The 27,555-nt window shown below is 36.7% G+C and overlaps 1 protein-coding gene across 1 annotated transcript in view; it reads left to right on the plus strand.

Moving 5' to 3' along the window:
- The window catches only part of LOC150098435 (uncharacterized), a 260,713-nt gene that overhangs the window by 36,014 nt on the left and 197,144 nt on the right, over nt 1-27,555 (plus strand). Inside the window, exons 5-6 of the mRNA XM_090405278.1 lie at nt 8,863-9,883; nt 23,418-23,466. Of these exons, the coding sequence (XP_090261404.1) occupies nt 8,863-9,883; nt 23,418-23,466 (1,070 nt within the window). The remainder of the gene's footprint in view (nt 1-8,862; nt 9,884-23,417; nt 23,467-27,555) is intronic.

Here is a 27,555-nt window from a genome sequence, read left to right on the forward strand (position 1 = left end):
ATGACAAAAAAGAATTCTTCTCTTCCAGCTTTACTTTTGACAACACCCAAATCCCCACACAGAATGACATTTATCTTCTTGGGATAACACTAACCTCAGATCTCTCTTGGCACAGACATATTACAAATATTACTTCTTCTGCTTCAAAAAAATTAGGTTTTCTTTTTCACTCAAAGTATTACTTTAACTCCAAACAACTCCTAACTTTATACAAATCATAAATCTGTCTGACCATTGAATATTGCTCCCATATCTGGGGTTTGTGTCTCCCCCAAGAGCTTCCTAAAGATACTGGACTCTGTGCAGACAAGGGCAGTCAGACTGATCAATGATCCCCCACTCACTGATATTAAAATATACTGATATGAAATATATATTAAAGTTTATTTTATTTATATTCTAGTGTACATTATGATTTCCTTAAGTTAATTAATAATCATGTATAATGATTATTAATTAATGTATAAGCCTTTCTACGAGAACACTTCACTCCCTTTCACACAGGCACTCAGTTTCTGTTGTTTTCATTTCATTCTTCTACAAATACTTTATTGTTGCTTTTCATCAGAACTAGCATCAATAATATTCCCACTCTCTCAGATCAGTTCAGATGCATGTAGTAACTAACCAACACTTCCTCACAGTGCATCTTCAAACTCACAGAACAAATTTCTCCTCCACCTCATTCATTCCTTCCACTGCTGCCCTCTGGAACAGTCTGCCATCTTATGTGTGTTTCCCAAGGAATACAATCCACAACTTTTCAAGATAAATGTGAACAAGCTCCTTCTTGCCTATCCAAGGTAGTACTAGTGTATTATAGGTTGACCAACCTCTTGTGGATAGGTTCCTCATAAAAAACAAAAAAAAAAACTTCAGCCTCTTTTGGAGAAGTGGGGTATCTCCATCACTCAGTTCCTTCCATCTGAGGTGCCTGTTTGTGGTAGACCTTGCAGTGATGGTACTGGCCCTTTCTTTTTTTTTTCTAAGCTTTTCTTTGAATATTCTTTGAATATTCTTTGTTCTGCTTCTCTTGAGTCTTTTTTAATATCCTGTCTTCCAGATCGGCATCACTGGGATCTAATGGCTTCTAGAAAGGGGGATCCTGGTAGCCTCACACTACTCTTTTGGTCTCTACTTTGGCAAGACAGACAGTCCTGGATGGCCTGGTCAGGATCGGTCAACTGGTGGGCTTGCCTGCAATGGTCAAGGGAGTTGCAGTGGGTCTCCTTATCTGTGGTCTGGGAACAGGATCCAAGGCTTGCTATGGTGCCTTATAAGCACCCAGGGAAGCCTTGGCATTCCACTCCTGAGCGCATTTACTTGTCAGAGAATGAGCACTTGTGTGTGTGTGTGTGTGTGTGTGTGTGTGTGTGTGTGTGTGTGTGTGTGTGTGTCTCTGTGGTAGGTCAGGAGCTCTGGTGCTGAATCAAACTTCTCCTTAGAATGAATAATTTTTCATCCTCTTGTTTATCAGGGTTTCTCAACCAGAGACCTAACTGGGTTCAGAAGCCATAGAATCAACAACAGAAAACCAAAGTAAGAAACAAACATCAGAAGCTGCAACAAATACACCACCATTCTTAATCTTACTCTCAGCAGACAGATGAACGTCCAATTGGAAAAATCACTCTTTATTTTGGAAGGGTTGGCAGGATCTCTAAAATCTGTAAAGAAACTGCATTCTGATAAACTCTCTTATGCAGAGAAGGCAGCTTGAAAAAAGTGTCAGTAGGGATCCAAACCATTATTCCTGAGGACAGATCAGATAGTCCTGCTACATGAAAATCCACTCATTAAAAAAATAATGGAACGTGCACTGCAGAGGATCAAAGACATATTGCATGGATACCTCAGTTCCCGATGAAGAAGATAAAATAATACATGTACCTAGTGTCCTAGAAGGAGTATAGTATGATGATATCTTGGATATTTTTCCTGATGAAGAGGAAACAATTGGATACTGGCTGTTCTCAGTTCTCTGAAAAGAAAAAATCCAATGCTAATGAAAGCAAAATTACTTGACACAGGAAGCCAGATGATACCATCAAAAAGAAATAATGAAAACATTCCTACAATGGAATTGTTGTGAATTCTATCAAATCATCAATGACAACAAGGCCCTCTTGCAGAAGTATAAACGGATATGCTTCTGCCTGAAGAAACATATCTAAAGCTGAGAGGCCATCCTTGTTGGGTAACCATACTCCTTTCCAGCAAATCTCACTCAGTATGAACATAGAAGCAGTAGCTATCCAACTTTTAATCTGAACTCTGTTAACAGTATGGTACATCTAAAAGGTGCCCATTTCATGCACGTAATCTACCATCATTAATGCTTTATTCAACCAAGATTCCACTGATAGTTGTGGATGTACATATCATTATGCATAAACATATATTTCTTTGTTAATGATATTGGTGTTTTCCATTTTCCTCCCTATTTTCATAATTTTAGACTTTTTATTTGCTGAATTTCATAACAATTTATTGAAATTTTTTTCTTTTTATATATTTGTTTATTTCATACCAAGAACATAAATATCATATCAGGAAGGTGGTAAAATACTCTAGATGCTATTGAAGAAGCTTAGAAATGGAGGCAAGAATACTATAAAAAGAATCAGATAAGATAAAAGTGACATGAAAACCGAAGATAAAGATATTTTAGATGTCTGGAATGATTACTCTGAAAGGTTACTAAATGAAACAAGTAGTAAAAGCACAGTGGTAGAAAACATTCATCAGGAATGCAATCAGGAATACACATCAATGCTTGAAGTAGAAAAAGCTATCATAAACCTGAAATATATGGAGGTAGATGATATTTGACCAGAAATACTCAAATATGGAGGTGTAAAAGTTTTACATTGGCTACACTGCATTATTTAAAAAGCCAGGTCAGAGGTTCAAATTCCAGATGATTGGAGTCGAAGTTTCATAGTATCTCATCTAGAAAAACGAAAATAAAACTGAGTGTGAGAATTATTATTATTGTATGGGTGTCTCCATGGAGTCTGGAGACTCGTTGCAGGAAACCCAAACTATTCACACAATCTATCATACTTCTCTTTGAATCCATTAACAGACAGAGCACTCACAACTGACTCTGCCAACCCATTCTACTCATTTGCAACTCTCCAAGCAAAATATTTTAGTCCTCACACCCCTATAAACCACACCTTTATTCAATTTCCAGGAATGACCCCCTGGAGGGTCCACTGGCCCCTCCAGCCAAGTGCTGAAACATTTGCCTTGCATCAGTCCTATAAAATCCTTTCACCAACTTAAATGTTTCTATCATATCCCCTCTTTTTCTCCTATCAACCAACTTCTGCAATCCACACACCTTCAGTCTAGCTTCATAGGAAACATTCCACAGACCATTCACCATCTTGGTCACTTACTTCTGAATCTTCTCCACTGCTTCCACATCCTCAAAAAACCCAGAAGACCAGACTTGAGCACAGTAATCCAGATGTGGATGTACCAAGGACTTCATAAAGAGGAATAACAACTTCCTTATCTCTACTTTTAGTGTGTTTCTTCAATAGCTAAGTAATCTTATGGGCTACCTGAGCAACCTTAGCAATATGTCATATAAACTTTAACTCTTTGTCTACCACCACACCTAATTCCCTAGCTTCCTCTATTTCGTGGAGTACAGTGTATCAATGTGATACACATCTTGTAATCTGTTTATTCTAAAATGCATAACTTTACATTTCTCCACATTGACCAGATACCAATTATCTTTTGCCCATACTGACAGCCAATTTTAATTGTCCTACAAGCTCCCCACATTGCCTTGATTAATTTCTCTACCTAATTTCGTATCATCACAAACAACTGAATATTTCCTTTCAAGTTATTCCCTATATCATTTATGTACAAATTAAACAGCAGTTTGTAATTACTAAAGAAAAAGCCATAAGGCTTAATTTTGTCATTGTAAAATTACATAGGCAAAGTGGATACTAGATCCAACATTATTTTAAAGCCGAATGTTTGTAGAAACTATGGGAGTTTCGTAAGTTGACCTGAGAGCTTACGAGAATACAATCCTTGGCATCCCTGAGTTGCCTTAGCTTGCAGTGGTCCCAGCACTGAACCTTGTGGCACACCACTAGTCACCTGTTTTCACCTTGATTCTGCCCCTCCATATACCACTTTTTGATATATGTTCAGCAGCTACCCTCTTATCTGCTTAATCAGTGTCATATCCATCCCCATTTGTTCTAATTTGCATAACAGAGTACCATGTGGTATTCTGTCAAATGCCTTTGCAAAATCCAGCAAAATCATCATGTAGCCATTTCCTTTATCCAGTTCAGCTGTTATTCTATTATAAAAAGTTAGTAAATTACTAAGGCGTGACTGACCCTTTGCAAAGCCATGTTGTCCCTCTTACAGTATCGTATTCTTATCCACCCATTCTTGAATTCTCTTTTTGTCCAATTTTTCCAGTTCTTTTACCACCACACCTAAGATACTGATTGGTCTATAATTTGCTACTGCAGTCTTAGAACCTCCCTTATGCAAGGGAAATTATTTTGCCTTCTTTCCACTCCCTTGAGACGCTACCAGAGCTGAGACTTAAATTAAAGCACCTAGTCAGAGGCATTGCCAGTTTCCTTGCACATTCTCACAAAACCCAAGCTGATATACCATCTAATCCCACAGCTGTATTTACAGCTTGAGATTCTACAGTAGAATAGAAATTGAAGAAGCTTAGAAATGGAGGCATAGAGAAAAGGTTAAGAAAAATTATGGAAGGAAAACTTGTAAAAGAACAAGCCGAATCAGACCACCCCACCCCCACATAGATTACCCCACCCCGAGGATACATCTCAGGAATTTTATGAGGATGATGTCTTACCAGTCTCCCTGTGTCTTTTGTTTAGCTAATTTTACACATTGCTTTGCTTTCTTACATTTTTTCTTTATATTCTCTCAGAGTACAAGCTGACTTACTTGCCAGGAATTTTCAATACATTTTTTTTTCTTTTCCTTGATTGCTTTTTTAATATCCCAAGTTCACCATAGCGTTCTGATTTTTCTATCCTTGCAGACAGTCTCACCAAATGCCTCTCTGGCTGAATCACTCAATGATTCAGGTGTATAACATTAAGAAATGTTTTCTTAAGGTAAAACTGAACCTCCAAGGTTTGGTTGTCATTTTCAGATTCCTTCAATTTTCCTTGAATTCACCTCTGAAAGCTACTCAACTTTGATTCAGTTTAAAACTTTCTTGCATCATTTTTCTTTTCAATATGACATTCCATTTTATCTTGCTCAGAACTAAATGATGATCACTTCCTATTTTAATTCTCCAATACTTGTGTCCTGATCCAGTATGAATATATCACTGTCAACAATAACATAGTCAATGAGAGTTTTTTATTTCTTGGATTTTCTCTCCATGTGAATTAGTGTACATCATGTTGGAATATGGCATTAGTAATGACTAGTCATGCACAGAAATCCAACTGGTCTTTCCATTATTATTAGCTTAACTTTTTTCTTCAAATTTTTCCAAAAACATTTCTGTATGTCCGTTAATCATTTTCTACTCTGCTGATTAGATTTCCAATAACCAACTTTTCTTTGTGCCAGCTGCCTTCTCTAATCACTCAAGAAATTTCTCAACTTCTTTCTTCGTAGAACCTTCTATGGGACAGTGGACACAAATAGTCATTGTAGAATTCCCCTTCTAATGTTATTCACATTACTATACTTGGTATTTCCTGCCATTCAAGATTATCATTGTATTTTGTGTTGATAACTACAGCTACTCCTTTTCCTTGATCATTATGGCTTAAATATAATAACATCTTGTATATGTTATTTAGCAAAATCTCATTTGTTTTTTTCTTCTTTGTTTCAGTAACACCTATTATGTTGATCTAGTACTTCTCCAGTTCTGTTGGTTACGCTTCTTTTCCATTGATGCTTCTTTCCGTTGATGATGCCAATTGTGAATTTTGCTGATGTTGAGTTGGGGTTTGTTCAAGTATCTGACTTTTCACTGTTTTTCCTGGTTCCTAGATGAAAACAGTTTCAGCCTTGTTTAATCAGTGATACCTCAACTGGCATGAAATTCCATCATGTTATACCACCATTTTATTTTGGCTTAAGCTAATAAGAATACAATTTGGTCATCTAAATCTCAAGTTGCCATCTCATTCTTGTTTGTTCAGTAGCCAGGTAGATAGGGTGCACCATGAAAAGTTGAGGATTGGACATTATGGCAGAAACTTTGGTTGGTTCTCCACATTCCTTAAAAGGCTGGAGGTGTCCTCTTTAGTTATCTAATTTTGATGTTTAAGTGACCCCCCCCCCCCATGTTTGATTTGCATTAAAAATCATTTTTCTAAATGGTGCATTTTCAACTGAAGATGACTCATTTACATATGGGGTGGGAGATAGAATATTTTTTCCCTGGAATATTGGATTTTTGGGTTTTCATTCTGCATGAAGTACAAATACTTATGCAATTTACAGTTATATACTCACCTTATAGCTGTAGTTATTGTGGCATAATATAAACACCACTACCACCTTAATTATGATGCAATAGATCATTACCAAATAATAAGTTTGATAATGCATCATTACCTCACATCCTTTCTCCTAAAAATAAATACTTTGAATTTATATATTCATCATCATTATCTTATATGTGCCCTTATGGGATGTATAGGATATTATGATAGTAATGCACAAAAAAGTTTCATCATTATGAATGTTCTATTGACAGTTTTTTCTCCAATTAATCTGTTATCTCTGAGGATAACATTAGATCCAATATCATTAGATCTTAAATTATATCTATATATACTTAAGGTTTTTAAAATTTCCATTTATACCAGAAAACCATTTTCTTACTCTAGAAGTTAGCAATTTTTAATAAACATATCAAAAATATTCAGAAAAAAGTTATCAAATGTTTTACATTTTTTTTAGAATAAGATTGTAATATTTTGAAAGGTGGCAAAATGTTCTGCAGGCTATTGAAAAAGCTTAGAAATAGAGGGAAAAGTACTGTAAAAGGAATTAAAGATGATAAAGTTGATGTGAAAACTGAACATAGATATTTTAGATGTCTGGTATAATTATGTTGGAAGATTTATCTTCAGGACAATGAGATAAAGAGGAATGCAATTGAGATACACATACTGACCACTGAATTAGAAACCTTTATTCAGATATACATAAGCATCATTAAGCAGCGTATATGTAAAATGCTTGGTCGCATGCATCATCACATGTCCAGGCAGCTATTTAAGAATGCTGCTGGTTAGTAATCATCAATAGTGTTGATCACAATGAGAAAAACAAAGGATCTTTTGAATTTCAATAAAGTGCTTAATGTGGGTACTCATCTGGCTGGAGCCACGATTTTTAAAACATCAGAGCTGATTGGTTTCCTCAAAAGGTTGTTTACCCCGGTTGTTTAATCATCAGAAAAATAACCCACATTGCTTATCTAAAAGGCATAAATGTGGTCCTAAAACTGCCAGGCATGAGATTGCCATAATCCGAGAAGGCTTGTATGGACAAACAGAACTTCTTGTGTACAGCAGTTGACCGAAGCATTTAATGAAGGCTGTTCCTGACCCATATCTCACTGAATTATGCACAGGGAATTAAAGAGGATTGGTTGGAGTTGCATGCCTATAAGGAAACCACTGATTTCTGCAAAGAACTGGAAAGTTCTTCTACAGTGATGTCAGGAATGCTGTCACTGGACACTGGGAAAAAGTCATATGTTTCAACGAGTCATGGTATATCTTGTTCTGCCAACAGTAGACAGAGAATTTGTCAGCAGCTCCATGAAACAATTAACCCAGCTTGCCTTGTAAATACAACTTAATTCTGGATGTGGTGTCATGGTATGGGGCATATTCTGTTGGTACTGAATGAGTCCTCTGATATTGCTGGAAGGTCAGGTGTCCTCCAAGGAATAGCTGAACATTGTTGCCAATCAAATCCATCCTGCAATATTGACTTTTTATCCAGTAAGAGGTGCTTGTTTCATGGATGATAATGCTACTGTCCATCATGCAATTCTTGCATGATGGACAGTGGCATCTTCCCTGACCACCACAAAGCCTAGATCTGAACCTTAAATAGATCTGGGAGCAAAGTCCTCTTCCACCAAGGACTGTCTGGTGAATGCCTGGTATGTTCTAGATGTAGATGCAATCCAACACCTTGTGGAATCTATTCTAAACCGCATATGTGTTGTAATTCAGGCTAAAGGAGTTCCAATGTGGTATTAAATAAAAGTTTCTAATTTAGTGGCTGTTATGTGTTTCATAGAAAATGCTATCAAAAACATGAAATCTGGAAAGGAGCATGAAGTGGATGACATTCGACACCAGAAATGCTCAATAGGGGGAGGTATAAAAGTTTTATAGTAGCATAACTGCATAATTCAGAAGGTATAGTCAGAAGATTTCTAACTTAGACAACTAGTCCTGCATGTTTGTTATCTATTTATTATTATTGTTATTATTATTATTATTTTTTAAATTTTCCCTCTACTTTTATGGATTAAAAATGCCTTATAATTATTTCTTATAACTGTTTATTATCAAATATTAGTTATTTCCCTGCATACTGAATTTAAATTAGGTAATTTGTTAAATCACAAGAGAGAGAGAGAGAGAGAGAGATTAAATGAAAGTGAATTTTTTATTGAGCAGTTCATTTATGTGAACATGAAAGGGGAGTTGTAAATTTTTTGTGTAAAATAATTTTCACAGTCACTTATATTTGGTGTGTAATAGCTTCTGTATATTTAATTGTAGTGCTATAATAAAATAAGAAAGTGATTACTTGTATTTTTATTTATAGTTTATGACTGGTGTTGAAGAGGAATTTTGCGTGTGTGTTTTAAAACATCTGTTACATCATTATTCTCTACCTCCTACTGAAAAAAATGTTTACCTAGTGCATTGTGGCCTTCAGATATTATTAAGAAAATTAAGTCAGCATATATCACACCAGACTAATGTAACACTAGAGGAACTAACAAATTTCCCTTCAGGAGACATTGTTAGTCCAGATAATGAAAAAATCTCTTCAGAAGATAAAATGAACCTTAATGCTAAAGAAATGAAAGAGATCTCAGTCAAAGAATTGGAAGAGAACTCAGCTGAAGAATTGGAAAAAAACTCATTGCTTCTGTTGTTTCAACATATCATTAAAATGTTGGGAGAAGCATGGGAGAGTATTCCTACTGATGAAACTCATTCTGGACTACAGTGTGGAGATATAATGAATACTTACCTTTCTGGCATTTTGTTTATGTGTGATCTTGTAATGTATAATCCTGACTTCATTTCTGTTGATTTTTCACCTCCTAGCATAGTATTAAATCCTAAACTAGATGAAATAACTAAACAAAAATCAGAAGCACAAAAACCTGAAGATAAATTATATTTTTTTACTGATAATTTAGTAATTTCTAGGAGTATAGTGATTGTAAAGAAACTTGAAATATTTCAAGAGTTTATTTTTGCAGCTGAACATGTAATAAACTCTATTTCTGGACAATCATTTTTTCAGCATCATTTTAATGAAGGTGTGGAGCACATTACATCTTGTGAAAAAAGTGATTTTCAAGAAAGCACACGCTATCTGTTTTTTCTTGTTATGAGTAGCGCAAGAAAACTATATTACATTTGTAAGGAAGAAATGTCTGCTGATAAAGATAACATACTTACAAAGATTGCAGGAAGTCTCTTTCAAATATGGCACACATTCAGTATTTTATATAATTTAGTACAGTTCCCCTCTAATAGAGAAGACGTGAAAGATAGTATAACAAAGATGTTGGTTTCAATTGTTGATCAGAAAAGGAAAGGTCACACTGGTAATGCTTTTTTTTTAAATTTATTAATTTACTTTTCATTATGAGAGACCTCCAGTCAGTCAGGGACTCATTAAGAAAGGCTACATACAGTGGCGCACTCAGGATTTAATCTTGGAGGGGGCTGAGCGCTCAGGATTTAACCTTTGGGGGGGGGGGGGTTGAGTAGACGTTTTGCGAATACACACTACACATCGCATACGACCTATAACTGAGCATCTGCAGTGATCGCTAATTCATAAATAGCACACAACATAAATAAAAAAAATGAATTTTAATTAGGAAAAGATTTTTGGAAATTTTTCTAGTGTTTTTTTTTCTTTTCTTTGGGGAGTGCCCGGGCCCCTTGGCCCCCCCCCCCCCTCTGGGTGCGCCACTGGCTACATATCACTCACACCAAATGTCATACCTTTTCTTGAATTCATTCACATACTCCAAAGGCAGTCCATTCCAATCATATACCACTATAAGAGGAAAGATCTAGTTCTCACTCTTGACTGCATTAATTCTCAACTGCTTTGGATACCCTTTCATCCTTTCCATAAAATGAAAAATTACATCTACTGGTATCCTATATAACCCTTTCGGAAATTAAAGTCTGTCATATCACACTCTTTCTCTTATTTGCTACTATCTACAGTCCACAAATTCTCAGTCTCTCTCATAATGTACATTAGACAGTTTCAATATCATTTTTAACAAGCTTCTTTGCATAAAGAGGCAGAGTGACTTCTTTATCCTTACATGTTATGTTTTATTTTTTTTTTCAGCATTTTAGTTATCCTGTGAGTTGTATTTGCAATCTTTATTATATGGCTCTTAAACTTCAACTTTCTGTATACTAAAGCTCCAAGATTCCTAGCTTGTTCAGTTTCTTCTGGCATAATCCTACTAGTATAATGACATTGGATATCTCACTATCCAATGTCATTACACCATAATGACATTGGATAGTTAGATATCCAATATATCTTTATGTACTAACTTTATGTATGATAGTAACTTTATGATAGTAACTTTATGTACTAACATTTGACTGATAATCATTTTAATATGCCCACAATTCCAGCTTATTCAAATCATTCTGCAAGTACTGAATGTCAGTTATATTTCGATTAACTTGCCTATTTCTGCATCATCATCACCACCTGTATATCACCTGTCAAATCCTTCCCAATGTCATTAATGTAAAGATTAAATAACAAACCAAGGCACGATCTTTGTGGTATACCACTGGTCACCTTAAAGGAGTATAGTGATTGAAAGGAGTATAGAAAGAAACTTGAAATATTTCAAGTTTATTTTTGCTGCTGAACGTGTAATAAACTCTATTTCTGGGCAATCATTTTAATGAAGATGTAATAAATCTTGCAGAACCTCCTCCCTTCCATATACCACTTTTTGACATCTATCATTCAGCCATACTCTTACCATGCTAGTATTTTATAATCCAATCCCATATTCTCCAATAGTCTTCCATGCTATATCCTGTCAAAAGTCATAGCAAAATCCAAACATGGCATAGTTTATCTATTTCCCTCATCTAACTCAATAGTAACATTATTATAGGATGTAAGCAAGTTGCTTAAAAACATGACCTTCCTTAGTAAACCCATGGTGTTCATTGCGGAGTATAGATTCTATGTGAACTGTATGCAAGCTCTTACCAACTTTTCCAAAATCTTCACCATCACTTCAAAGATCAGGTTGATAGACACATCAGTGTCTGCACCGCCCTTGTGCAAAGGGATTTTCATACATTCTTTCCACTCCTGTGGAATCTTCCCTATTCTGAGACTAAATATAGAGCCAGTTCAGCTGAACACTTATTTTAGCATCAGTGCTGATATCCCATCAGCTCTGATTGCTGAATTCTTATTCAGTTTGTGCAACAGTTCTGGTACCTCCTCATTACACCTGAGTTTTTTCATCCATTGAAGAGGTAATGAGCGAGCTTAATATTGCATACATGTGGTTGATAACTTTTAGCAAAACTGGGACTCATTAGTTGAATAGTCTCTCTTGCATCTGTCATTTGTATTCAGTAGAGTTATTCTTTCAAACTCATTCTTTCTTTTATTTGTAGCATAATGATATATCCTTTTGGGTTGTCTTTAGCCCTGCAGGCCACTTTTTTTTGATATTTAGCACACGTTATCCCTTCCACATAATCTTTTTCTGAAGAATTTCTTACTTAATAAGATTATACATTCATTTCACTCCTGCCCTGTTTATTCTTCGAACTATAGGGACACATTCCAATATTGCATCATTTAAGATTTTAAATATTTTTAAGATGCTTCCCATACACTTCCAATATCCATGCCATCTAGCAACCAATATCATGGGACAGAACTCAACATACTCCTCATGTGGTCATAATTTCCTGCTTTGTAGTTCAGCATGCAACCTTTTCAGAAAGAAACCTGTCCAGAAACTTAAATGAGAGATCAGAACAGTCATGTCTTTAACTGAACACCCCTTTCCCCCAACACTATAATCAGATCTAACCTTGGCTGATCTGACTTGGACCTTGAGTTCCTTCTGTTGCATGCTGCTTGAGGAAGTTATCTCATAATGGTTCAATAAATTCATTTCATTCTTCCCATGAGATTTCACTGTTGACCAATGACTGTTTGGATAATTAAAGTAGTCCATAATGATTACTTTTCATAGCTGTTGTGTTTATTTGGTAATTATTTCATTATCACTAGTAACTGAATCTGCAAAGTCCGTTACAATATCCTTTATGTATTTGATTTTGTTAGATCCCATCTCACACTAGGTTGCTTCAAACTCTCTGCTACATGGAAAAATTGTTACTGGTATTGCAGTCAAAGCTTTATACTCTAACTGGACTCAAATCATCCAGTATCATTAGCAGCAACTATACCTTCTCTTATCCTATCTGTCCTTCCTAAAAATATTGTAACCTTTATACTCGATACCAGTTAGTGTATCTGCCTCTGATAGCCAAGGCTCACTAATGCCTACAGTCTGAGGTCCCAGCATATTCACTAAGGCAACAAACTATATCTGTTTGTTTGTTTCTGATACAGATAGCATTCATATACAGACATAACGTTACCTGTATATGATTTTTGAATGCTTGCTTCAAAAATGAACATGACCTGGTTGGACAGCTTGCAAATCTTTATTCTCATCACTGCCTTACTTATTCAGCGATGCTTGCTTCTACTTGATAAATCCAAAGTGGATGAGCAGAGTGATTCTTACCTCATAGTCGTTTTTCTAGTAGAAGGCTTATATGATGGCTATTCATAACTATTATTTTTCAGGAAATAACTTATACTAAACATTAATTATAATAATTTTAATTAATACTTTCTTGTATTTTGGCAATGTTACATTGCCATTATCAGGGATCACAAAGCAATGATATGTGCACACAAGCATTAACACTGGGGAAATGAGGCTGAATAAAAAAGGCAACTGAAGTCAGGCCTAGAGTCCTAAATGGTGCCCCATAGTGAGCTAAATTGATGGTCTTGGCTGTAGATCTGAGGATGAGTGCTTCCAAAATTTTGGACAGCTTCATGCACCCAAATTTGTTGAGGTTTGAAAAGTTTCTTAGGGCTGGGACAGATTCGAGGAATAGCCTCTCTTATTTGTGTTTTATGCAATAGAGTGGCTTTCTTCCAGCATATCCTGCGGTGGGTGTCCAAAGCATGCTCAGCAAGACCAAACAGCTGTAATGGTGGAACCAGTTGTAGTTCTTGTGTTCAGAAATTCTGATATTGGCTGTCTTGCTTGTTTGGCTATAATAGGACAGTTTGTAACTGAAAGGGGCCTGGTAGGTCTAGGGAATGTGGCTGGTCTTTGCTGGGGGATAAGGGATGCTAATTTTTTATGTGGTCTGTAAGTGGTTGTCAGGTTGTGTTCTTTAGGATATATTCCTTATATCTGGGACACATAAAAAAATTAACAAAATCTTAAGGAAATACAATCTTACAACTACTTGCAGACTACATAAAAAAATGGCATCCCTTATCCACTGCACAATACCAGCCACATTCCTTAGACCTACCAGGTCCTTTGCAGTTGCAAACTGTCCTACTATGCCAAAACATTTCTGAACACAAAAATTACATCCTGTTCCACCATTACAGTCACTTTGAACTTGCTGATCATACTTTGGACACCCACCACAGGATATGCTGGAAGAAGATCATTGTATTGCACTGCAGCAAATACAAATATATAAGGCTATTCTTTGAATCTGCCCAATATTTGGGACAGATCTTCAGATCCTGAAGATCCTCAGATCTTCAGCCCAGTGGCCAAGATCACTAATTCAGCCCATTCTAGAGTTCTAAATGGGGTGTCATTTAGAACTCTAGGCCCAACTTTTGTTGCCTTTCATCGGCCTCATTTGCTCAGTGTTAGTGCCTACATTGCATGTAGTATTTTTTGTGATCCCTGATGATGGCAAAGTAATGTTGCCAAAATACAGGAAAGTATTAATTAACGTTATAATTAATATTTAGTATACATTGCTATTTACTGAAAAAAAACAACAACAACAACTCAAAATCATTTTCATGATAATGCACATTCCCATCATTAACACTGTTACATAACATGGTTGCTCTTATGCATAGATTCTCCCCATTCCTCCCATCATAAGCTAGTTTCCTTGACTGTCTGTATTCTGTCTCATACCGGTTAATAATTTCTCCAGACTACTGATAATAAAATCTTATACTTTTTATCTGATTTTTTTCCTTATATTTTGAAGTAAGCTCAAATTAGATAAATTGAAGTGAAATTCAGAATTTTTTACCTCATAAAGACTTTACTGTGAACTTTATTAGTGATATTTGCTATTTTTATATTTTTCTAATAATATTGTGAGTCGAGTACCTACCAAGATTATGTATTCATGCTTTACTAATAATTCTTGATGTTGTTTTTTTTTTAATTAAAACATTTTGAAGTGGACTCTGGTAAGTTCTACACTACTTGGAAAAAAGTTAATGGACATCCTAGTGTGAGGACGAAACAGCCATAGTGGCCACCTTAATAAGATCTAGGATCTGCAGTGATGACTGAGGAGAACACTTTCCACATGCATATGATAGGAATCAATGGGAATTTTGGACCATTCTTCATGTAGGTATGTAATGAGGTCCTGCATTGTTATGGAGCGGACATCCCTTGACCTCACCCAATGCTCCATTCCACAAATGTTCAAAAGGGTTGAGATCAGGGCTCAATCCTTTTGAACTATAATATTATGGAGAATCAAGTGTGGTGACATTCGTGTCCACAAACCATACAGTTACAGCGACCTTGTAACATTGTGCCATGTCCTGTCTTGCTGAAAGAGACAATAGTCAGTTCTGTAGAAACGTCACACAAAGTAGGAAATATTGCATTGTCCAGAATGTTCAGATACCTCTTGGAGTTCAGTGTTTGTGGCACCTTCTCTTCTATAACACAGCTTTCCAAACTTTCAAGTCTCACTGTGCATGCTCTTTGCACCACTGAAGACAACGCTGCATGTTGGTTCAAGTGATGTGGGGCTTGCATATTGCGGTCCTACCACAGAAATCCATGTTGCGAGCTTCAGTTCTGAATGTTTTTGTGCAGATTCATGTTACATTCGATGCCCAGAACTCCACATTCAACATGGCATTCTATCACAACACCTCTTTCAAATTCTGTCAGTTTCCTTCTTGCAGCCATTTCACCCAGACACAGTTGAGACTTGGTCTGCGATGCTCCAATGTGGGGCTTGCATATTGCGGTCCTACTACGGAAATCCATGTTGCGAGCTTTAGTTCTGAATGTTTTTGTGCAGATTCATGTTACAGTCAATGCCCAGAACTCCACATTCAACATGTCGGCTAACAAATGATGGGTTTTACATTATCCATCATAGCATGCTATGGTCACATTTAGTGAGCATGGTGAGTTGTGCACTGCAGGTAGCACTTGCAGTTGACACCCCATGCATTCATCTCAGTATGGTACCGCTGATTGTTGATATGGGATTGCCCAATTTGTCAACAATTTGCTGAACAGATATACCTTCAACATGGCATTCCATCACAACACCTCTTTCAAATTCTGTCAGTTTCCTTCTTGCAGCCATTTCACCCAGACACAGTTAAGACTTGGTCTGCGATGCTCCCAAGCACTGACTTGGGAGCATTGTATTCCTGCAATTTATAATGGCTACAAACGTGACTTGTTACATGGCACAATGCACTTTGCTCATGGGTGTCTGTTAACTTCTTTGCAAGCAGTGTATGTAATATGGCTACACCTCATTCTTTCCAATTTTTTGTTTCTTTTCTGTGGCTGTGAGTCCTCTAGCAAATCCTTTACTGTATTGAACATTCCATTCATGCTTGTTCAAGATGTATACAGGAGATTTGAAATAAGAAATAATTACCATTTAGTTTTGAGCAAGCTGAAAGTTAATATCATACTAAGGAGAAAGATGTAAGGTAAATTTTAAAAATTAAACAATCAGAAGAATAAAACAGTTCTGAAGAAAACAATTATGAAGACAAGAAGGGAGGGAGAGTTCTGTGGATGATATCAGGATAATTATGTCCACATAAGGTAGACATAAAATAGGAAAATAGTGGCAAAATGGTCATGAGACAGTGTATTGTGAGGTAGAGGTTGACAGGAAGACATATTTATTTAGTTGGATGATGCTGTAAGTCAGGGAATGTGGAGGGCGGTGATGAAGAAATCTGTAAACAACTTGGGATAGTGCCTTTGCCAGCAAAGGTTGGTTGATTGGTAGAGCCTCTGCTACTAATGGCTCACAAAAAGTTAAGCAAGTTTGAGCACGGTTAGTAGTTGGAAGAGAATCAATCGTTCGATGCTGTTGGCACACTCTCCCTCGATGAGTCTTTGGACTCCCTGGAGATGTCACATAATAATAATAATAGTGAACAAAGGAAGGATAATTATTATGGGTGATTTTAATTATAGCAGTATAGATTGGAATAAAGAGGTAGCATTTGGGAATAAGGAAAATTTCTTGAGTTCTTGAGAGACAACCATCTTAGACAGTATGTAAAGGGGGGGGGCACATGAGGATCAAGAGTTTTAGATCTGATCATTTCATCAGAGGAAGTAATTGTGAGTGGAGTTTCACACTTTTCTTCAGTTGGTGAGAATGATCACCTGAGTTGTGACTATCCATATGAAGACTTCTGTGAGAAAAGGATATATGTGGAAGTACATGGCTTGTGATTATGACAAGCTTAGGAGACAGCATGGAATGAGGAGTTGAGCAGTAAGGAAATAAATGCTGCTTTGGAAACTGACAAAGAGATATATAACAGCATCAAAACACTGAATAAGGTAGGTGTAAAATGGATGAATGAGGGGGACTTAAGCATGAAATCTGAAAGAAAAAGGCACTTTGGAGACATTACAAGATGAATAATGCTAATAATCAGTTACATTAATAGTATAAAGAACAAGCCAGGAAAGTGACTCATTAAGGACAACAGAAGTGCAGTATGAGCAAAAATTAGCAAATCAGGTAAAGAAAAACCCTAGAGAGTGTTTAGATATGTGGCAAGTAGAAAGAAGAAGAATGCTTGCGGAAAGATGACGTTTTTCTTTTTTTTTTAACCCATTTTATAGCCACTTCTGGCTATAGGTGTTTCCCAATTCTCTCTATCTGTTTCTATCCTGAGCTTGTTGGTACCAAAGAGTTCCCTGTTTTTTTTTTTTTTTTTTTTTTTTTTTTAATATCATCTGACCATCTTCTTTCAGGTCTTCCAGCTGATCTTTTACCTTCATATGGCTGCCACTCCAGTAAAACTTTTGTCCATCTATTGTCCTTGAGTCTTGCGATATGTCCTGCCCATTTCCATATCTTTCATTTAAGTATGTTTTCTCCAATATCTAAAAATTTTGTTTTAGCTCTTATTTCTTCATTTCTGATTTTATTTCTGAGTCTTATGTTTAGCAGACATCTTTCCATTCTTCTTTCTGTTTTTTGCATTTTATCTACTATTTCCTTTTTGATTGGCCAGATTGCATGATTGCCAGGAGCCACATTGCATGAGTTGTGAAGACATCATTGGATAATGGCAGTGATGCAGAGGACTCTGACATGCAGAAATAAAGAGGTTATGATGCCATCGTATAAGGCCTTGATCATATGGATTATTGTGCACAGATTTGGTCGCTGAGATTTCATGGTGATGAGGATATGTTAGAAATGGTCCAATGAAGATTCACAAAGGTGGTTAATGGTCTTTGGAATGTGGAGTATGAGGACTAATTGAGAGAATGTAAGTTGCAAAGACTTGTGAATAGGAAGAAGGGTGGGGGAATATAATTGAGACATATAAGCTAGTCAGGGGTTGTTATTAGGTTGGCATGGAAGAAATTTTTCATAGAATGGGAGAGAGGTAGAACAAGAGGCCATACATGGAAACTGTATAAGAAGGGTGTGAGTAGAGGAATGAGGAGTAGGTTCTTTACATGGAGTGTGTTTTTTTTTTTTTTTAGTGGAATGCATTGCCTGAGTGTGTTGTGTCTGTAGACACATTGAATCAGTTTAAGGCACAGTTGGATGAGCTTTGTGTGTGATGGTGTGTATCTTCTACAATGAGTCTCTGACTCCTACAATAAGTCAGATGTTAATATGCAGTGAACATATCCTTACAGACGTATAATGCTATGTATTATGGGAAGGGCCATTACTCAGACTGGTTTCAACGTTTGTTGCGGTCATCAGCGAGAACCAAACCCAGACATGATATCAAGGTTGAAGTAATGCCGAAATCATATGGAAATATGACCTCTGCATTAAAGGTGTTACACCTTATTACTAAAATGCTCTGGATTAGAGATAGATGGTGAAAGTTTTTTCACTCGGTTATACTATAAATTAAAGATGCCAAGAAATTATGTTCTTGGTTTCATCCTTTCTCCAGGTGCATGCAAACGAAGTTAGTATGTTTAGTAACTTCATGACTGGGCTACTTGTATATAGAGGCTAATGACGTCACATCAATTGCCTTAGTATTCATGATGCAATGCACATATCATTATGGACATTTATAATGATACACATTATTAGACCTCAGAAAAGGTCAAAACTAGTCTGAGTAGTGGCCCTTCCCATAATGCATAGGATTATACATGGATGTAAGGATATGTGCATTGCATTATGGGATACTAAGCCAATGAAATTACCAAAAATACTAAGCATATTAAAAGCTAAAATTAAAGCTAAAATATCGTGGTGCGAGATATGTACGGGGATTTTCAGAAACTAAAGTTTTCAGAAAAAAACTGAAAATCTTGTGACTTACCAAGAAGCTCCTATTTGCTATCGCTACTTTTGGCATCGAGAACAGTTTCCTTGTGTGCATTGTCAAAGTCATCTACCCAAATAGTTTCATCTTTCCCATTATTTCAAGCAAAAATGACCAGTAATTTACAAGACTTGAGATACGTAATGAATAATCCTTCACAAATGAACTAATGAGAAGTAAAAGCAGAGCCTGAAATAGACAGCAATGGTAGGCCAGTAAAGATAGAGCAGCTATGAAGAAGTGTATATGATTGATGCGGTATTAACAAAAGATCGTGTGAACCAAAGACAAAGGCAAGCCAACAGTTGAGTTGAAATGCTAATTCTCTTCAACTGAATTCCATAATATCTGAAACACATTCACTATATATTTCTTAGTTTTAACACATTCATGACGGGATGGTGTCAAGCAAAACCATATGCTGCACTGGCAACATATGGTTTCGCTCAATTCTATACAGCAGTTTCTGTTGGAGGGAGAGATGTGATTCATTAGTTAGTGCTGGTTTTATCCCAATTGTCTCTAATTGCACTGTTTGTTGAGAAATATATTACACAGACTGCAAATGTCACTGTACCTTATTCAGTGATACAATAAAACTACTTGTTTTTCTTGCATCTATAGTATAGTGATGCTGTTGGGGAGGGCGTGTTGTTTACCGCAGGGAGTGAGTTACTATTTCCAGGACGTGCAGGTCATGGTGATAGTAACTCACAATTTGAGTAGGAGAATTCATACATAATATTATTATTATTATTATTATTATTATTATTCAGGCCTCCATGGAGTCAAAAGACTCATCGTGGGAGGTCCTTCCTAAGAACATAAAGTCTGTCAAGACTCATCGAGGGGAGGTTCCCCCCTAAGAAACACAAACTCTATCATACCACTCCTTAAACTCACTGACCGTTCTCGCCCTCACCACTCTATCAGGTAATGCATTCCACGGCTCAACCACCCTCCATGCAAAGAAACCACTCCTCACCCTCTTGCTCACAGTTTCCTTTCGTAACTTCCAGGGATGGCCTCTTGTCATCACTCCTTCCCACTGTTCAACCAAGTGAAAGAACTCCCCAGTGTCGACCTTGTAACCACCTCTCAACAGTTTAAAAGTCTCAATCATATCACCTCTCCTTCTTCTATCTGCCAAACTCTGCAGTCCACATTCCCTCAGCTGAGTCTCATAACTATCGTTGTACAGTCCTGAGACCATCTTTGTCATCCGTCTTTGTATCTTTTCCACAGTTAATTTATCCCCTTCAAATCCTGGGGACCAAATCTGAGAACAATAATCCAAGTGTGGTCTGATCAGAGACTTATACAATGGAATGATAACCCTCTTATCTCTGCAGGTCAGTGTCCTTCTCATAATTGCAGCAATCCTCTGTGTTACTTTCACCACCTTTGCAATATGTCCCCTAAACTTCAGGTTTCTATCAATCATCAACCCCAGATCTCTTGTCTCCCCAACTTCCTCCAGTATAACTCCTCCCATAGAGTATGCAGCATCCCATCGATGTTTCCCAAACCTCAAGACCTTACATTTTGCTGCATTAAACTGATACCCCATTCATTTGCCCATCTATCTAGCTTATTCAAATCCTCTTGCAGGGCTACCACATCTGCACTATTACTAATAATCCTTCCCAGCTTCGCATCATCTGCAAACAACTGAATATCCCCTTGCAATCCACTGGCAATGTCATTGATATAAAGGTTAAACAATATAGGTCCTAGTACTGAGCCCTGTGGGACCCCACTTGTAACCTTCTGTCCCCTTGAAACTGCTCCACCATACACAACTCTCTGATACTTATCAGACAGCCAATCCTGAATCCAGTTGACCAATCTGACATCCAGACCCATGTGTTGCAACTTAAATATCAGCTTATCATGTGGCACCCTGTCAAATGCCTTTGCTAAGTCTAAGAAAATTGCAGTATATGCCTTTCCCCCATCTAATGTTCTTGTAACTTTATTATAAAAGGCTAGCATATTGCTAAAACAAGAGCGCCCTTTCACAAATCCATGTTGACTCTCACAGATAACATTACCCTCATCTGCCCAGTGCTGTATACGGTCCCTCACTACTTTCTCCAAGATCTTAACAACTACTGATGACACACAGACTGGTCTATAATTAGACACTTCCAGTCTGTTACCACCCTTATGCAATGGCACTATCTTACCTTCCTTCCATTCCCTGGGCACCTTTGCCGAAGCCAGACTTTCATTGAAAAGCCAGGTTAAAGGCACTGTCAGTTCCCTAGCACATTCTCTCAAAACTCATGGTGAAATACCATCCAGTCCAAAAGCTTTACTGACATCCATAGTACTCAGTATCTGAAACACACTCTCCTCCTGTACCTCTAAACCTTAAACCTGCCCTATCCCTCTAGCATTAAAACTGACTCCTCCAGGATGAAATACTCCAATAAAGTGGTCATTGAACAATTCCACTATGTCCTCTGCATCAGTCACTCTATTCCCATTTTTATCCCACAATATCATTCTTCCACAGTCATTTCTCCTCCTACTGGCCACATAGCTAAAAAATTCCCTAGGATTTTCTTTGGATCTTAGGGCCAATCTCCTCTCATATTCCAGTTTCGTTTTCCTTACCACACTAGTCACTCTTCTGGCCTGTGTCTTATATTCTTCACGCATCCTCTCTTCACCTGTCTTCTTATATTCTTCACGCATCCTCTCTTCACCTGTCTCCTTATATCTCTTCCATAGCCTCTTTTTCACATGCAATTCCTGTTTAATATTGTTTATCATCCACTTTACTCCAAATTGTGTCCTCTTCTTCACTCGTGGTATACAACTTACCATTGCTGCTAACAAATATTCTTTCACAATTTCCCACGCACTAATGATATCCCGGCCTTCCAATTCCTCTCTCCATGAAACTTCCCGAAGTTGACGTCTAAGACTATTATAATCACCTGCATTATAATTCCACATAAGTTCCCGTCTCTTTGATACTCCTGCATGTCTATTCATTTTCCAAGTCAAAACCATATGGTCACTCTCTCCAACTGGTGGGAGAGATGTCATCTCAGTTATTATCAACTCTTCTGATGCTATAACCAAATCTAAAACTCTTGAACCTCTTGTTCCCTCTGTTATATGTTGCCTAAGACATTTGTCCCTCAAGAATTCTAGAAATTCCATTCTACTATTGCTACATGCATCTTCCTCTCTCCAATTTATACTACTGTAGTTAAAATCTCCCATAACAATCATTCTTCTTGCACTTGCCAAACTTAGCTGTCTAAACATCTCCTGGTCCCCATCCTCTGTGCTCCTGGGTCTGTAGCAACACCCCACTAAATATCCTGTCTTGCCTATCTCTACCTCACACCATATGTTCTCAAAATCATTTGTCTCACTTCCTTCCAAAGCCTCCACTTTTAGAGGACATAGGTTATCACTTATCATAAGCAGTACCCCACCACCACGCTTTCCCCTCCTATCCTGACGAAAAATGCTATACCCAGCGACTTCTATTCCTGTTATTATATCCCCTTCTGTCAACCACGTCTCAGTGATCCCAATAATTTTTGGCCAGGCGATGCTATCTGCGCCACCAATTCCTCTCCCTTATTCTGGATACTCCTGGCATTAGTATAAAGCATATAAATGCCATTGTTTCTATATCCAGCATTATCCCTTCTAGACTCCACTGGGCTCAGCGTTACCTGACATCGTCTCCCTTCTCCCAAGCATCCATTCCCACAAGAGGCTACCCCTGCTATCATCCTCCCTGGGACACACTGACTCTTTCAGAACAGCAATCTCTCCAGATGCCTACGTCCTTCCTCATTCAAATGTAAACAGTCTCTCGCATACAATTCCTCTCTTTCCTCAAACGCACTCCAAGCATCCACATATACCAGTCCTCTCTTGTCACACATTCTTGCTATTATGCCATTCAATATCACCGCTCTTCTGCTCAGCTCATATATAATTTATTGAGAAATATATACTTTTAAAAATAATTCTTTTTTTTTTAATGATGATTCCATGCATTAATGACGCATAGACAAAAATTGCCATGTACCCCCTGAAGACCTTTCACTTACCCCTGGGGGTACCACACTTTCAGAAACACTGCTTTATAGACATTCAATAGATTACAATATTATTTCTTAAACTCAGCTGTTTTGAATTAGAATAAAACAAATTATATTTAATTTTCTTCCTAGATGCTGTTGAGTATTTAATCCAGAATGGGACTCTTCTTAATCAAGAATAGTAAGATGTGATTTAATATCTTTTTTTAGTTAATTTTATTATCTATGATTATATCTCATTAGAATTGAACTAACCATTATGTCTCCTCATAGTGTTTTGTAATGATTTCTGAAAATCTGTATTGCATTAATCTTGTGAAAGTGCTAGGAGTTAAATTATTCAGCATTTTCCTTCTTGAGACCAAATCCACTCCAGTCCATTATACATCTCCAGTAAGCAGTAAGGATTTCACACACGGCAATGAAAATTGCCTATATCATAAATTTCTGTGCAGATTTTGATATGGTGTTCTTTGAATTTTTTGCTATTTCTGAATGATAGTTCTTTAACCTGATTATTGACTTACTGGTAACAATGTAAATGAGGTTCACATTTACATTGTTCAAATCATGATGTCCCACTACTATTTATATGCCATTTTTCATTTCATTTGTGGAATTTTAATATGATCTTTTTATTGTCATGCAGATCCTTGTGAGATACATTTCACTGCCTTTGTAGTGTATCATTACTATCATCATTACTTATATACAGATCTTTGTGAGATGTATTTTTGCCTTCTGCAATATATAGTGTATCATTACTACCATAATCACTTTCTGAGGTACAGTCGACATGCACTATAGCTGATTCCATTGCAATGAAAGGATACTGTACTGAACTATGGAAAAGTCCTGCCAGCCTGGCTGGCCGAGTGGTTAGCATGTCCACTCTCCAGTCAAGAGGCTGCGGGTTCGAATTCCGTTGTGAGCATGGATGTTTGTGATTGTCTGTGGAAATGCTAGTGGTGTCGTTGGTGTAGTTACGGTCAATTGGTGGATTGTGAGTGGTGGAAGTAGAGTTGTAGAGTAGATGCCCTCCCTCAACGAGTCCTGGAGATGACAAATAATAATAATAAAGTCCCATAGAGCCAATGCTATTTTAAGCTCACTGTTACGAAGAGTAAAAATGAAAATAATCACTATAGTGAGCTGAATTTCCTACAAATGGCAGGAGAGAGACAAAGGAAATGGCAAGAAATTTAACAGAAGAAAATCATGGGAAATGTAACAAAAGAAAATTGCAGAAAACAGAACAGAAAAAATTAAATTATTGGAAATAAAAGAAAACTGTAGGAAACAGAACAAAGGAAATGGTGGGAAATCATATATTGAGGGATCACAAAGGAACTACATAAAACACACAAAATGACAACATGAAAAGCACAAATGCAAACAATAATTGGAAATGTAAGGAAGTAGAAGAGCGGAAAAGTATAAAAATATAGAATTATGTTTTAATTTTGAAATGTTATGTTAGTTTAAATTAATGCCACTTACTTGAAATGTTCATGAACTACTATTAACATGTGCAGACTGTAAAAATTTAGGTTTTGACAATTAAAATCAAAACTTTAGGTCAAAAATTCTAAATTAAGAATATAGATTTTTTTGTACCTTATGGATAAAGAGTCTTTCAAACACAAAATGAGCTGCTACCAAAAAAATTCATACCTTTTATTTAAACTTCGAATTAAAGAAGATTGTGCAATATTTCTTTAATTTTATAAAGAACAGTTATTAGACACATATTTACAAAAATAAAGAATGATAATTTATTATTGCAAATATTTCAGCCAGAAACTAATTGGCTATCATCAGTGTATCAGCATAATCACAAGGTTTAATTAGAACAAAGAATATTAATCCTATTTACACAACTGAGTTGTGTATAAATAACAAGTATTGGTAAAAGGTGAGTATTGGACCAGAGGATATTGTAGTCAGTGTTCACTTCATGCTATGCAAGGCAAGTTTTTCAGGTTGAAGTTATTTACAAAATAAAATGAGACTGCAATTAAAGCTGAAACTAAAATTAAAATAAAAAATAAAGCAAAAGGCAGAAGTATGCTATTATTTGCCGTTTATGAGACGAGACTCTCCCAAATCTTGGCAGTCATTCCAATTTAACTTTGGGTGGTGTGGAAGTGCTTCAGCACTCTTTTAAATAACCAAGTATTGGACCAGAGGATATAGTGGTCAGTGTTCACTCCATGCTATGCAAGGTCAGATTTTCAGGTTGAAGTTATTGATATAAGATTGGTATTCTTGTGGTTGCTTTTCGACTGATGAACATCCTGTTTGTCCAAAGTATGAGTGGAAGTTGTTTGGTTTATGTATGTGATGTATGGAATAGGAACTTTCTGTATAGATTCAGGGTTCTTAAGGATAAGTTTATATGTGTTCAGGATGCATTTAAACTTCCTTGAGGTAAAGCCATTCTGTAGTATGATGTTGGATGGTCCTCAGTTCTCCTTGGAATTGGAGCAGATAACATGTTCTATTAAGCAAAGATTTCAAGGTGCCTGTATTTTGAGATGGATGATGGGCTGAATCTTATATGTAGTGGCTTGTGAAGGTAGGTTTACAGTGAACATTCTCATACAAAAACTGTGTGGTTCTTCATGGGGTTCATCTGCTATTACACTGCGATACTTCACATTGGCTTTAGTCTACTCTGCTGCAGAATATTGTTCACCAGTATGGCTAAACAGTCTTCATATCAAGAAAATCGACACGCAAATAAATGCAGTGATGAGGACAATAACAGGTTGTGTCAAATCCACTCCCCTCTACTGGCTTCCAACTTTGAGCAATATTGCACCACCAAACCTGCGCTGACAAGATGCTCTAGTAAACGAGTACAAAAAAATAAACAGCAATCCCCTGTTGCCAATATATGAAGACCTCCCATATATAAATATGAATTGCCTTAAATCCTGACATCCTCCACTAATACTGGCTGAAGAACTAGTAAATAGCAATTTCAATGTTAATTGGAAATGGCTAGAAACTTGGAAAGAAAAATCATCACCAGACTTAAACAAGTATATCCTTCCCAACCAAAATCCAAAAGGGATTGAGTTTTTGACTTCATCTATGGAAAAGCCTAAATAGCATACCCACAAAACATGGTATCTGTGCAGAGAGCTTACACAAGTGGGGAAGATCACCTACACTCCAATGTGACTGTGGGGCCATAAACCAAACCATCTGGTACATTGTGGAGGACTGCAGCATAAGAGCCTACCCTGGTGACCTGAGAGACTTTTTTGAGGCAGATCCTTCAGCTCTTGATTGGTGATCTGAACTAGACTTAAAATTTTAGTGACTTTTTTTACCTGATATTTGTATATGTGCATTACTTGTCTCATTTTTATTGTCTGCACAAATATGTATTTATATATTCTGATGTCGTGTCTTTATTATGCCATACACTAAATAAATAAATAAATACAGTGAACAGATGTTGTAAGTATTTCACATGGAATATGGGAAAGGAGAATGTCCGGGAAGGCTAATTTTCTGCCTGTCTTTTTTTACTGCAGTGAAGTTGATGCGAGGGTGTAGGCTGTTGATTTTGGTTAAGAAAGTCAGTAGAGATGCTTTCAAGTCTTGCCAAATGACAAACATATCATCCATGTTGCATACCAAGAAGAAAGGCTGAGGTTGTATTGAGGAAAATAGAGAGTCTTTAAAATGTTTTAAGTAGAAATTGGTAAATGTAGGTAACAAAGGGCTTCATATAATCCTTTAATTTCTTTGTATAGTCAACTGCAGAAACAAATGAAGTAGTCTGAGTGCATGACAATCAGAGAAGATAGTTGAAAATTTCAGCTATCTCCTCTGATAACAGTTGGAGAATGTCAGCTATAGGTAAACTGGTAAATAAGAACTGGATGTAAAAGCTGACTATGATGTCTCTGTAGGCTGAAGGGTTAAGGTTTTTATTTTTGTCAGGAATCCTAATGAATTTTTCACAGACTTGTGTGTAACCTGTATAGGAGCTTAAAAGACAAGCTAGTAATCTGGCTAGGCATAGGTGGGAGCATCTGCAATTTTGCTATTTTATTGTATTTTAAAGTTAATTATTTTAGTTTTAGCTTTAATTGCAATTTCATTCTATTTTGTACCACCCAAATAGCAGTACTTTGGTACGCAGCTCAGTTCTGTAAATAAGATTAGCGTTCTTTTTTCTAGCTTCACCTTGTGGTTATGCTAATGGCCCATTAGTTTTTGGTCAAAATATTTGAAATAATGAAATTATTAT

This window comes from Typopeltis vanoorti, chromosome 15, assembly GCF_054136105.1.
Source record: "Typopeltis vanoorti isolate ZY-2024b chromosome 15, IOZ_Tvanoo_1.0, whole genome shotgun sequence".
Taxonomy (NCBI): domain Eukaryota; kingdom Metazoa; phylum Arthropoda; class Arachnida; order Uropygi; family Thelyphonidae; genus Typopeltis; species Typopeltis vanoorti.